Source organism: Sphaerodactylus townsendi, linkage group LG10, assembly GCF_021028975.2.
Source record: "Sphaerodactylus townsendi isolate TG3544 linkage group LG10, MPM_Stown_v2.3, whole genome shotgun sequence".
Classification (NCBI taxonomy): domain Eukaryota; kingdom Metazoa; phylum Chordata; class Lepidosauria; order Squamata; family Sphaerodactylidae; genus Sphaerodactylus; species Sphaerodactylus townsendi.
The window spans coordinates 80,544,263-80,557,544 of NC_059434.1; the positions used below are offsets into that span (position 1 = coordinate 80,544,263).

At 43.9% G+C, this 13,282-nt stretch overlaps 1 protein-coding gene across 3 annotated transcripts in view; it reads right to left on the reverse strand.

The window, feature by feature from the left end:
* APAF1 (apoptotic peptidase activating factor 1) overlaps positions 1–13,282 on the reverse strand; it is a 39,918-nt gene that overhangs the window by 14,467 nt on the left and 12,169 nt on the right. For all 3 annotated transcript variants that reach the window (XM_048509626.1, XM_048509627.1, XM_048509628.1), the window contains 11 exons: positions 12,193–12,431; positions 11,748–11,915; positions 10,913–11,044; positions 9,970–10,083; positions 7,483–7,667; positions 6,370–6,496; positions 4,923–5,048; positions 4,540–4,674; positions 3,153–3,278; positions 2,132–2,293; positions 652–780 (listed from right to left, as the gene is read on the reverse strand). In XM_048509626.1, coding sequence (XP_048365583.1) covers positions 652–780; positions 2,132–2,293; positions 3,153–3,278; positions 4,540–4,674; positions 4,923–5,048; positions 6,370–6,496; positions 7,483–7,667; positions 9,970–10,083; positions 10,913–11,044; positions 11,748–11,915; positions 12,193–12,431 — 1,643 coding nt within the window. The remainder of the gene's footprint in view (positions 1–651; positions 781–2,131; positions 2,294–3,152; positions 3,279–4,539; positions 4,675–4,922; positions 5,049–6,369; positions 6,497–7,482; positions 7,668–9,969; positions 10,084–10,912; positions 11,045–11,747; positions 11,916–12,192; positions 12,432–13,282) is intronic.

Here is a 13,282-nt window from a genome sequence, read left to right on the forward strand (position 1 = left end):
TGACATTTCGCCTGCATCTGTGGCTGGCATCTTCAGCTCAGAAACCCCACAACACCCCAGTGATTCCGGCCATGAAAGCCTTCAACAATATATTTAAGGAACTCTTAGCCTTTCCTGAAGGAGAAAAGTTCCTCCAAGCCGTTGTCCTTTATTTTCAGACTGTAACTAGCTGCACTTTGGGGATGTGGTTTACAACAGCACAGGTAACCACTCTGTAAGAGGACAAAGTCGTACAGTTGTTTCTCTCTTCATTCTACCCCAAAAGTACAACCTGGTTAGGAAGATAGCCTCAGGCACAGGTTAATAAGGCTAGCTGGTCACTCTGTCTCAGCCTAACCTACCTCACAAGATTGTTGTGTTGAAGCTTAATAGAGGAGGGGAGAATGAGATTGTTAAGTTGCTTGGGTCCCAACTGGGGGAGAAAAGCAGAATATAAATCAAAAGAAAAGTTGGTACATCTTTGATCAGAATCTAAGAATGACTATATCTATTTTAGGTTTTGCTAGAAGTCACCCAAGACCCCTTTCTGCACATAGGATGCTCCTCAGAAGTTATTTAGAATGATATTTAAATCACTGAGTCTACCAAAACAGTGGGAAAGAAAGTGGGCGGGAGGGAGATATACACGGTCTTAAAATGTAGTTGACTTACCTCAACAGAATAATGGGATAAAGCAACGGCTACCATTTGACTGTTAGGACAAAAATCGCAGTACTGAATAGTACTATGGCAATTTATAAGGATCTCTGCCAATAAATCACTGGTCTTGACATCAAACAGCTGTAAGGACAATAACCATTCTAAGACCACGGTTCTATTCATACTGAACAATTAAAAAGTTACATCATTGTATGAGTTAGTAACATCAGTAATGACTATGATCGTCGCCAAATCCTTAAGAGCAAAATAATTACTTATAATTTCTTTTTACTTTACATCGCTGTATCTAAAAATATGCCTGCTGGATCTGCGTGGATGATGAAGGAACAAAATACCAAGTCTGATGAGGACAGAAGATTTATTACGGGGGGGGGGGGGGGAGAAAAGGAGAAGGAAAAACCAGCCCACACAAGCCTATTAGGTAATCCAAAGGCAGGACATTTCTGAGGACAGAGGGAGTGGGCATTCTGGACAGTCCTTGTTAGTACAATCCCCTGGCAGCTTTTGGTTTATATTAACCACAGACGGTTCAGATTTAAGATCATTTTTATTTTTATACTGCGAACACACAGCTCTGTCCCCTAATTAAAAAAAAACCCTCTAGGTATACGACAGGACACAAACAAATCGTAAACAGTCTCACAAATCAATTTGCAGCACCAGTATCTATTTTAGAGCAATATTCAGGATAATTTCAGAGTTTTGTAAAAATTACTCCAGCCATTTCCTTTTAAAAATAACATGATGGCTCATATAAAAGAGTCTACTGAAGAGACTACATAAAATGAGAGTCCTGGGGGACTTTAAAGAGTAACAGTTTTATTCCAGCAAAGTTTCCCCTGGGATGCACATAGGAGCTACAACGTCCGCTGATACCTCTTCTGGTACCAACAAAGTGTTTTTTAGGAAGTATGCAGGATCAAAGGGCTTTTGTCCAGCAAGTCTTCTGATTGGCTGTACAGATTTTTTAAAATGTTGCTTTGGCAGCAGTTACTACCACAGCACAAGGATCTTCACTGTGTCACTGAAATCTGTGGCAATCATTTTGTGGCTGGCTCCGCCTCCTGCGGCAGCCATTTTGTTGCTATGCCCACCATGCTAAGTCAGAATTCCACATGTGCCCATAGGCTCAAAAAGATTGAGGACCCCTGCTTAACATAGACTAGACTTCATCAGGTGATATGAGGGGGCATTCAGTCCATGAAAGATTATGCTGACATAAAATTTAATTCATCTTGCAGTCAAGACTCCTATTTATTTTTGCTACAACAGACTCATATGGCTACCCCTCAAAAATAATTTACAGATTTTAATCATTTCATATAGCAACTAAAAATACCATAGCTTTCCCCCTCTATTTAAGGAAGGGGGGAAAAACAATTCAGCTGCCCGTTATTTTCAAACACCAATTGGGAAAAAAACGGTGACCTATCGGAGAAAGCACACCTGTAACACGGCACATCGCACTTACAAAAAGTTTATTTTTGGCTGCCGCAATAATTCTAGTGCCATCTGACGACCAACAGCAGCATTTCACCAGCACTTCCACATCATCATAATATTCATCCATATTCCGGAAGTTTTCTCTCACATCAATTGTTTTCAGTTCATTTGCTGAACGCACCTTCCAAAGCTGCAAGAAGGAATATACTAGATGAAGCCTGAGAATCAATACAACAGAAAGTAAAATTAAATGCTATTAGCTATTAGCAAATTTCAACTTGCAAAGGGAACATTCATAAGAAAAGAAGAACATAAGAACTAGCCTGCTGGATCAGACCAGAGTCCATCTAGTCCAGCTCTCTGCTACTTGCAGTGGCCCACCAGGTGCCTTTGGGAGCTCACATACAGGATATGAAAGCAATGGCCTTCTGCTGCTGCTGCTCCCGAGCACCTGGTCTGTTAAGGCATTTGCAATCTCAGATCAAAGAGGATCAAGATTGGTAGCCAAAAATCGACTTCTCCTCCATAAATCTGTCCAAGCCCCTTTTAAAGCTATCCAGGTTAGCGGCCATCACCACCTCCTGTGGCAGCATATTCCAAACACCAATCACAGGTTGCGTGAAGAAGTGTTTCCTTTTATTAGTCCTAATTCTTCCCCCCAGCATTTTCAATGAATGCCCCTTGGTTCTAGTATTGTGAGAAAGAGAGAAAAATTTCGGAAGAGGCCACAGTTTAGCTACCGCACCCAAACACTGCATCAATTACCCATGGACTTGTCCGCCAACACCTGCTGTTGAACTGTAAGCAAGATGTTCTTGTTCCTCTCTCTCATGTTCTTTAAGTGAATAGTTGTGGTACTAAATGCCCCATGGACATCAAGAAGGCAGAGAGACAGTCCAGAAGTGTGATTTTTGCTTTTGAAGAGCTATTATCTCATTTTATTCTCAGAACCACTGTTTCAAAGATAGGTTAGATTGAAAGATGCTAGAACAGAGCAAATCCCATACAAATGCCCTTGACAGAGTGATACTCAAAGTCTTAAAGTGCACCTTCAAAGTTCCATCGGTTGAGCAGCTAGCCACATACTTGTCATCTGGTGAGAATCTACAGTGTGTAACAGAATTTAAATGGCCAAACAATGTGTTACGACAGTATTTCTTGTTCAAATCCCAGAGCTGTATTCAAACAAAGAAAAAAACACATTTGTAAAATGTTGGCACCTGGTAAACTGTAACTGGTAATTACAATTAGTAAAAATTCACCACAAACGTTTCCCCCCTTCCAGCCAACCTTTTCTACTACATGCCATACACAGTTCGAGCAATTATTACATTTGAGTACTGTAGGGGTGAGCCCCGCGAACCCAGCAGAGCCTCAGAAAGAGCGCATGGAATGCCTGTGCCATCTGTGTCCTTCTGGGCGCACATGCTCACCCATCCCCCAGACCCCCCGTGAGTCACAGGTCATGAACTACCTGACTCATGGTCACCAGGTGTCCCAGACAAAGGGACAAAGGGGCTCCTGCCCCCAGGTATGGATTAGACCCAGACGCGAGCGTTTCCTCCCGCACGTAGGCAACCCCATGATGTCATGTATCATATGATATTCTCCCGCTCTCCCGCCTCCGAGATACGCCCCTATTGTAAACCCTAATAAAGGTGCCAGGGACTAGCACACAGCAGAGTTGCCGGATCCTAGGATCGCGCTTCCTGCTGCTGGCTCTCTCCACCCGATGATATCACCGCGTCTCGCCTCTTCCTTGCGACCCCCGCGGGCCGACTTCAGAGTACGCCAAATTCAGTAATCATAAAAAATCGAGATTCAGCTACTATGGCATAAAACAGCAGAGGTCGTCCCAGTGGTAATCGGCACCCCGGGCGCCATTCCCAAAAATGCTAGGGTGGTATTTGAAACATCTTCAAATCGACAAAATTAACATCTGTCAGATTCAGAAGGAAACCCTGTTGGGATCCGCACGAATACTATGCCGATACATTATAACTTCTTAGGCCTGTGGGTGAGACTCAAAGTGTAATGAAAGGCCAACAACCAGCTAAAGAACTAGCAGCTGTGATATTAAACAATAGTAATGATAATGTATTGTCGAAGGCTTTCATGGCCGGAATCACTGGGGTGCTGTGTGGTTTCCAGGCTGTATGGCCGTGTTCTAGCAGCATTCTCTCCTGACATTTTGCCTGCATCTGTGGCTGGCATCTTCAGAGGATCCTCTGAAGATGCCAGCCACAGATGCAGGCGAAACGTCAGGAGAGAATGCTGCTAGAACATGGCCATACAGCCCGGAAACCACACAGCACCCCAGTAATGATAATGATACCAAATTCCCAGATGACTTGCCATTTGAATACTCCTGACCTCAATTACTCTGATTGTAACACACATACAAATATAAATTTTACCTTGTGATTTTCTACTCACTTTGATAAAGGTATCATTTGAACAGGTAGCTAATAGATACAGGTGGGCATTTGTGTGGTTAAACTGGCAGCAGTTGACCTGCTCGGTATGTTCTTCAAATAAATTCACAAGCTGACCCGTTCTTGAATTCCAGACCTAAAAGAGAATTTTATAAAATATTCTGGGGAGGTGGTGTCTAATACATTACAGACTCATCTTGGTGTGTGACAAAAAGCTTCCTAAAATAATTTTGCACTCCAGAATTTAAAAAAAACTAACTTCTGCAGAATAAGCAAACAGCAAGCAAATGAAAAATGCACTTGGATTCTCAATGGCAAGAATTAGAAACAGAAGTAATACTTTAGGCTTATAGAAGAGAACAAATTTGCCACCAGCATGCTTACTTTCACTTTTTTATCTGCGGAACAAGTGGCCACAAACTTGTCATCGGCAGAAAAAGCACAGCAGAGAATTTCATCCTCGTGAGCTTTTACTTCCAGAAGCTTTTCCCCGCTTTCAGCTTTAAAAATCTAGATAAATACAAGATAACAAATACTATTTTCAAATAGCTCTAGTTTGGTCTAACAAGAATGCTGGCAAAGATAAAATACTCATCATGGTTTGTTTGTTTGTTTGTTTATTATATTTTTAGACCGCCCTCTTCAGTAGGCTCAGGGCGGTGTACATCATAATTAAAACATACAATAAAATATAAAACAGTAGTTCCATCTGTAATTTAAAACAATCAAATGGCGACAGTTCCCTCCCCCCAACCCCATCCACAGGGGGCCTGGATGACATGGCTATCCCGGCTGGCCAAAAGCCTGGCGGAACAGGTCCATTTTACAGGCCCTGCGGAAACTTTGAAGGTTCCAAAACTGAAGGCAGAATGGGGCAATGTAAATAAAAGGAGTGGGGAGAAAAATAAATACATGAGGAATCCTAATCACGAATAGGATATTGGACAGCATTACGTCTGCGCAGGACCTGATTATTGTTAGAAGTTCTGCTCATACAAACAACACACATGTGAAAACTGGTAATAGTTGATCTATGGAATCAAGTTATTTGGATTACATGCAAGTATTCGATGCACAGTGATTACATACAGCTGATGAAAACACACTATGCAGAACATGAAACAGTTTATTTCAGAATGAACTTTTTACAAGCAAGATAAGAAAAAAGGCAATCGTAGCGTATGTTGTTTGCTAGACTTCCAGCTTTCTGGTTTGTGGCTAACTTTTCAATGTCATTCAGGCCCCTTCCGCACATGCAGGATAGTGCACATTCAATCCACTCTCACAACTGTTTGAAAATGGATTTTGCTATTCCGTCCAGTAAAATCCATCTTCAAAGTGCATTGAAAGTGGACTGAAAGTGCATTATTCTGCGTGTGCAGAAGGGGCCTCAGCTCTTGGGCAATTTTCTCATTCATATTTTGTTGAGAGTAGGCATTGGTATATATGTTTCTTTTCTCCCTCCCTCCCCTTTTCCCTAGGGTTAGTGGGCCTCAACCAGATGATGGGCCCCCTCCCCTTCCCCCCAGGGTGGGGGGCTCACGATCAGATGACAGGCCCCCTTCCCCTCTCCCCCTTCTTCCCCTACGGTGACCAGTCTATGTTTTTCAAAATAGATTTTTCATACATTGAAGAAACTGTGCATGTTTTCTAAACAGAACTTTCATACATTTTCCATTGATCCAATTTTCCATTGCTGGTGGGTATTTCTCTCCTTTTCTCCAGTTGCATGTTCATAACAAAGACTGTACATCACTCAATGCACTCTCAATCAAAGGTCAGTGCACAGTTGCCAATATGTAGTTGCCAAAATGTATTTATAGCATCTTACCTGCAGTGTTTTATCAGATCCGCATGATGCTATTCTCTGTCCATCCTGGGAAAAACAAGCGTGATAAACTGCATCTGTATGTGGACGCACAACCAGACGGTAGATGTTCTTCATGGATTTTTTATTTCTGCATTACAGAAAAATTAAAGACACCACCTTTACTAACTTTAGACCGAATATTCTTCCTTTTGATTAAGCTTTAACAGCATATATTTGCAATCAGACAAATTTTTAGTTAATATGTTTCAGCAGACAAATTTAACATAGGTTTTAGCCAACCAAACTGCAAATTAATGAGTGTGTGTGGTTTGTCACCAAATAGAATAGTCTTGTTATTTAAGTAGTTGCTTCATTAGAAGGATGTGTTGCATTCTTTCTTTACAATTGTATGGTACCTGAAAGGAAAACGGGGTGGGGGAACAATTCATGTATGAAAGCAGCACTCTTGTGTATACGATGTGAAGATCAGCAGTTATATGCTGCCCAGACAGTTTCTAGCTCCAAAACAATACTGAAACTGTGTTTATCTACATATCCTCCCCCCCCCCCCCCAAAAAAAAAAAAAAAAGTAATTCCTTTGGCCTGGGCTGGAAGCAGTTTCTAAAATTAGCTGGGAATGTTGGGGAGAGTTAGGGTTAGGCTATAACCCATAGGTGTCAAACTCGCGGCCCTCCAGATGTTATGGACTACAGTTCCCATTATCCCCTGCCAGCATTATGCTGGCAGGGGATGATGGGGAGTGTAGTCCATAACATCTGGAGGGCTGCGAGTTTGACACCTGTGCTATAACCCATTTTAAAACATGCACGAATGAAAATATGTTCTTTGATTGGGCTCAAACGGAAGAAAAGAAGTTTCAGAAATAATTACTTAGTTTCTGTAAACTGAAGTGTTTTGCACAACTACAGAGCATCTAAGCAAGTTGTTTACTGCCTGGGTTGGCGCCAAAGTAAAATCCCCAAAGCCAAGAATACACTCCAATTAATACCATTATTAGGACTAACCCAATAACACATCATAGCATGCAAGCTTTGTAGAACTCTTCATTGGGCAAGGTTACAAAAAAGACGAAGAGAGGGAAGATGAAGGAGAGGAAAAGATGCATCTACTAACATCCACTCCACATAAAAAGATCCCTTGGCACATTCTTCCTGCGCTCGTAGCTTTGCTTGCCGATACACTTCTGAGTTTTCAGGCTGACACAGTCCTAACTGTACAATGTCTGGAAATGGTTGTCGTCCAAGGAGGTGTCCGTTTAAAGACAGAAATTCCTGGAAGTTTTCCCGTACAACAGTGTCCTGGGGAACAAGACACATCACATCACAAACAAACAAAAGCACTGCTGGATGCAGGTGTTGTTATTGTTATCTGTAGGACCTGCATTAGATGTAGAGACATCTTCCCCTAAGCTGGGAGACTCCAACGTAGCCTCTGGCCCAAGGGAAATACATGCCGATAGCGAATGCAGATTTTGCTACTTTTCTCTTTCCCCATTTGCTACAACTGAAGAGTGTGTATGTTTAGTGTCCCCAAGTCACTTCTGACCCAGGCCAACCCTATAAATCAATCTCTTCCCAAACATCCTATTGTTAACAGCCTTGCTCAAGTCTTGCAATCTGAGGGACGTAGTTTCCTTTATTGAGTCAATCCATCTCATGCTGGATCTTCTGCTTTTCCTGTTGTCTTCAACTTTTCCCAGCATTATTGTCTTTTCTGGCAATGCTTGTCTTCTCTTAATGCAATTAATATATCATAGACTCAGGCCCTTTCCGCACAGGCCTTTTACAGTGCCCTGGGGATGGCAAAAACGCTATCCCGAGGGAGCAGTTCGCAAGGGGGGCGTAGCTGCTTCGCAGCACCGCTGCCCTTGCTCCGCCCCAGCGGCGCGAAGCCGCCATTTTCCCACCTCGCTCCCCAAGCGAGGTTTTTGGGAAATGGTGGCTTCCAGCCACTGCCGCGCGAATGGCAGCGGCTGGAAGGCGCCATCCCTCCCCCCTTGCCCAATCGACTTACTGCCCCTGCGACCGTTCGGCACATTGCCAAGGCCTGGGGACCCGCCCCTCCTGCCCTGCGACTCCGGAGCGGTTGCGCAGGGCAGGGGGCATGTCCCCTGGCCTTGGCAACGCACCGGATGGTCGCAGGGATGGTAAGTCGATCGGGCGACAGCACAGTGCCGTCTTCCCGGTCGTTACTGAGACCGTTCGTGCGAACGGTCATGTATGCCGACCCGACCCCCAGTGTGGTCATGCGGAAGCGGCCTCAGTTTAGTCATTTTAGCTTCTAGGGACAGTTCAGGCTTTTAAAACAAAATTTAAATGTATTAATTTTTCACAAAGCATTGTAACAACAAAACAATTACAAGCGAGGGGGCAGTGCAAAAGTTAAATCACTGGAAGGCTCCTAGTTGAGAGAGATCACTGCTTCCACATTTGTACTGTTGAATCAGTAAAGCAAAGAGCTCTTTTTTCTGAACAGACCAGGCTATGTTCAAAATAAGCCACCCATTCAGGGGCGTAGCTAGGGAGGAAAGGGTCCGGTGCATGAGTGCATCCTCCACCCCCACCCCCGCCCCGGAGCACCCCCTGCCCCAGAACGCCACGCCACGCCCTCACCACATGGGCATGCACCCAATGCATCGCGAACTCCCCCCTGGAGCTATGCCTCTGCACCCAGTACAATACAAACTAACTACCCCAACATGCAGAGGTAGGATCCAGCAGATTCTCACCAGTTCCCGAGAGTGGGTTACTAATTATTTGTGTGTGCCGAGAGGGGGTTACTAATTGGGTCCGCTTTGCCATCTCCACGCCCTCGCCTCCCCGAGAGGCATACTGCCTTTGAACATGAAGGTTTCATATAGCAATTGCGACTAATAATGTAACTCCCTGAACTGGGTTAATCCCTTCCAGGTACTGCAATTCATTGATTCTCAGCCTTTCGTACCTTTTACCTCACCAGTCTCTATCAAAGAACCTGTGTGTTTCACCATTGCGGTGTTCAGATTTGTGAGTTGGGGCATTTTCTATAATGTGATGATGATTTAGAAATGACCTGGTGCAAAAAAAATTTTTGGGGTTGTGGTGGGGTGGCTGCCCATGGGGGGGGGGCATCCAACTCAGGTTTTGCCAGGGCTCAGGTTTGCCCAGGTACGCCTCTGCCCCCTTTGCTGAGGGGGGGGGCTGGCGAGGGAACCTGTTACTAAAATTTTTGGATCCCACCAATGACAACCTGTACTGTCAAAGGCTTTCATAGCCAGAATCAACTGGCTGTGGTCGTTTTAGTTCCTAATGTCTCCCCCACATCTAAGGCTGCTGTCTTCATGGTCAGATATACTTCCCTCCATGGTGAAGTGTGGACTCCAAGCTCTGAAGATACCAGCCATAGATACAGGCGAAATGTTAAGAGCTAAAACCACCAGACCATGACCAAACAGCCTAGAAAACCCACAACCACCACAAAATGAACTGTACCAGAACCTGGAAAGACCCACCAAAATCATCTGCACTTTAAAGCAAACGTCCTTTTCTTTTTTTGGTAAAATTATCTCAGGCAACTGAAGTGCGAATTGTGAAAAGTAGTTGTATATTCATCACGTTGTACCTTTTGATCCAATATTTGACTGTATTCAACATATTCATGAATCAAATGAGCAGGACCCAACAGTTCTGTTTTTGTTTTAATCCAATCCAGCGAAAACAGGAGGGCGCACAGTTCCTATAAAAAGTGAGAGAAGCAGACACTGTTTTAAAATTACTTATAAACAGTTAAATAGTTTTCAGCCCCATTCAAAGGAGGGGGGGGATGGCTGGATGGAACCAATGTGACCAGTGGTGGGATCCAAAAATTTTAGTAACAGGTTCTTATGGTGGTGGGATTCAAACTGTGGCATAGCACCAATGGGGCCGTGGCCGGGGCATTCCGGGGGCCATGGCCGGGCATTCCGGGGATGGGGCATTCCTGGACGGGGCTGTGGCAAGGATGCAGCCACTGCGCAGGTCCTTGGGTGGGAAACGAATGTATGCAGGCGCAGGCTGCCACGCACGCTGGTGCACCTCCTGCTAGACTGCTTCAATTTCTGCGCGCTACTGCTGAGAGGAGGGGCGTAACTAAGGCAAAGATCACGTGGCAAAATCACCAATTAGTAACCCCCTCTCGGCACACACAAATAATTAGTAACCTACTCTCGGGAACCTGTGAGAACCTGCTGGATCCCACCTCTGAATGTGACCTTGTGCAGGTGCATTTGGCAAATGCACCAGTGGGGTGGGCAATTTGGGAGTTGGGCGGGTGCCGTGGACCTCAGCGGCCCCTGACCCAGAAGGGAGGCTGTGTTAGGAGCTGTGCTGGTGTCAGATCAGATGCCAGCATGGGAGAGAGGGCATTGCCGGGGGGAGTAGCCATTGCCAGAGTAAGTAAAAAGCTTCATCATACTTTTGTTCATGCATTTCTACATGTTAGAAGATGACATTAAGAACTGGGACACCACAAATCCCCATATATGACAGTGTACAGACTGGGAGGACTGATACTGGTTTTCACTTACCTCATGCATATTTGCACTCGCCATATGGTAAGCCAGAAAATGATACCAATACATGCAGTCCTCTTGTGGCGGAGCTGGGACAGAATGCTTATAATGTTTCTTGAATTGATGAACTGCTTTTTTATGTAGTTCCTGTGAAATTAGCATGTTAATAATACAGTAATATCATATTCACTTTTCTATTTGATTGGCACTGGCTTGGGTCCATCCTAAATTTCTGTGGGCATAACAAAGGAGGGTGATCTTCAAGACAAAAGAGCCAGCGTGGCGTAGTGGTTAAGAGCAGGTGCACCCTAATCCAGAGAACTGGGTTTGATTCTCCGCTCTGCCACGAGCTGTGGAGGCTTATCTGGTGAACTTGATTAGGCTGTGCACTCCAACACAAGCCACCTGGGTGACCTTGGGCTAGTCACAGTTCTTCGGAGCTCTCTCAGTCCCACCCACCTGACAGGGTGTTTGTTGTGGGGGGGGGGGGGAAGGGAAAGGAGATTGTAAGCCCCTTTGAGTCTCCTACAGCAGAGAAAGGGGTTGGGGGTATAAATCCAAACTCTTCTTCTTTTCTTAACCACTACACCATGCTGGCTCTCATTTAGGGGTATGTGAAAAAATTACGTAACGGGTTTTCTAATATGGGGGTACAATTTTTAGGGAAATGGGTTGCCTAGGGATACAGGAGTGAAAAACGGTTGGGAACCACTGCTCTATACTAACAGACTTGTATTATCAGAAATAGCTTTTGTACTCCGGCTAAACTTATGGCTTTTTGTGTTTTAAAGTGTGTCTGCTTTTCTGAAAAAGGAACAACTAGAAATCTGTAAAGAATGGCTACAGATACCTGAAGCTGGGATCGATTCTTCTCTGTAAGAAAATCAAGCTGGAGATCATGCAAATAATAACGAAATGATTTCCCATTCCGATCACAAAATAGGAGAGATTTGTTAACAAATTCCTGCAGCATGTCCTCAGCTTCTTCGGTCTCCATGTCCCAAAGAATACAAAACACCTAAAATACATTGTGATTTTTTAAAAAAAATTGATCAAAGAGCAAATCATTGTAGCAGTAATAATCAACTTAACCAAAGAATACCAAATTAATCAATTTAATATGCAACCACCACAACAAACAAACACAAACCAATAAAACCAGCAGAGGTTCATATATAACCAAAATGAACTTCGCGGAATGCACACGAGCTCTGAAGTTGGCACTCTTAAATGATTAAATAAATGGTGGCCTCACTGTCACACAGAGACGAGGAAAGCTTTAGAATTGCGCTTACTTTTGAAGGCACTTTAACATCCTTTTGAAGGACAGAAAGATCCATGTAGTAGTCTTTCAGATCTTTTCGAAGCATTTCGACACTTATGGACATGGCTTCATCGAGCGCTTCATAATCATAAGAGGATGACTTTCTTATCCTTTTAAATTGCTTGTTCTGAAGCTGTTTATGGTAGTATTCCCAACGATTTGGAAAATCTCGTAATAAAGCTCCTATCAAGGACACCACAAGAGGAGATCCTGTAGCACAGAAACAAATGGGTGAATTAGAAAGAGGGGGGGGAAAGGGGGTATGTGCCATTTTTAAAAATGAAGAACAATATATGTGGCTTTGAGCTCCCCCTGGGGACACAAGTGGGGTATAAATATATCCAATATTTATTTGCTCAAATTGCAGACTGAGGAAAGGAAGGATTTTCACTTTGAAAGGCATCAAGAGAACAGGAGAGTAGAAAACTCATGAAGACAAAAGGCTTATTCAAATATATGACATCTGGAGAGCCAATCCCAGTCCCAACTGGATTATGACCTGTTGAAGACATGGTTGAGTTTATAGCCTCCCTCTGTAGACATGATGAACTTATTAGGGAGAAGAGGAAGAAGAGTTTGGATTTATACCTTGCCTTTATCTCCTGTAAGGAGACTCAAGGTGGCTTACAAGCTCCTTTCCCTTCCTCTCCCCACAACAGACACCTTGTGAGGGAGGTGGGGCTGAGAGAATTCTGAGAGAACTGTGACTAGCCCAAGGTCACCCAGCAGGAATGTGTAGGAGTGCGGAAACACATCTGGTTCACCAGATAAGCCTCCGCCACACGGGTGGAGGAGTGGGGAATCAAACCCAGTTCTCCAGATTAGAATCCACCTGCTCTTAACCACTACGCCACGCTGGCTCTCAGAGAGTGGGAACTATAAATTAGAACTTTTTTTTTTGCTTGTTTTTTTAAAAGATCACAAAATGGCCAGGCGATGCTCTGAAAGAAATGCAACTACTTTATGTTTAAGAGCAACAGGGCTCAGTATCATTAAAATGGAAACAAATTAAAAAGTAATTACACTTTTCAAAATGGCATTTGTGCGGCTAAGCATTGAGA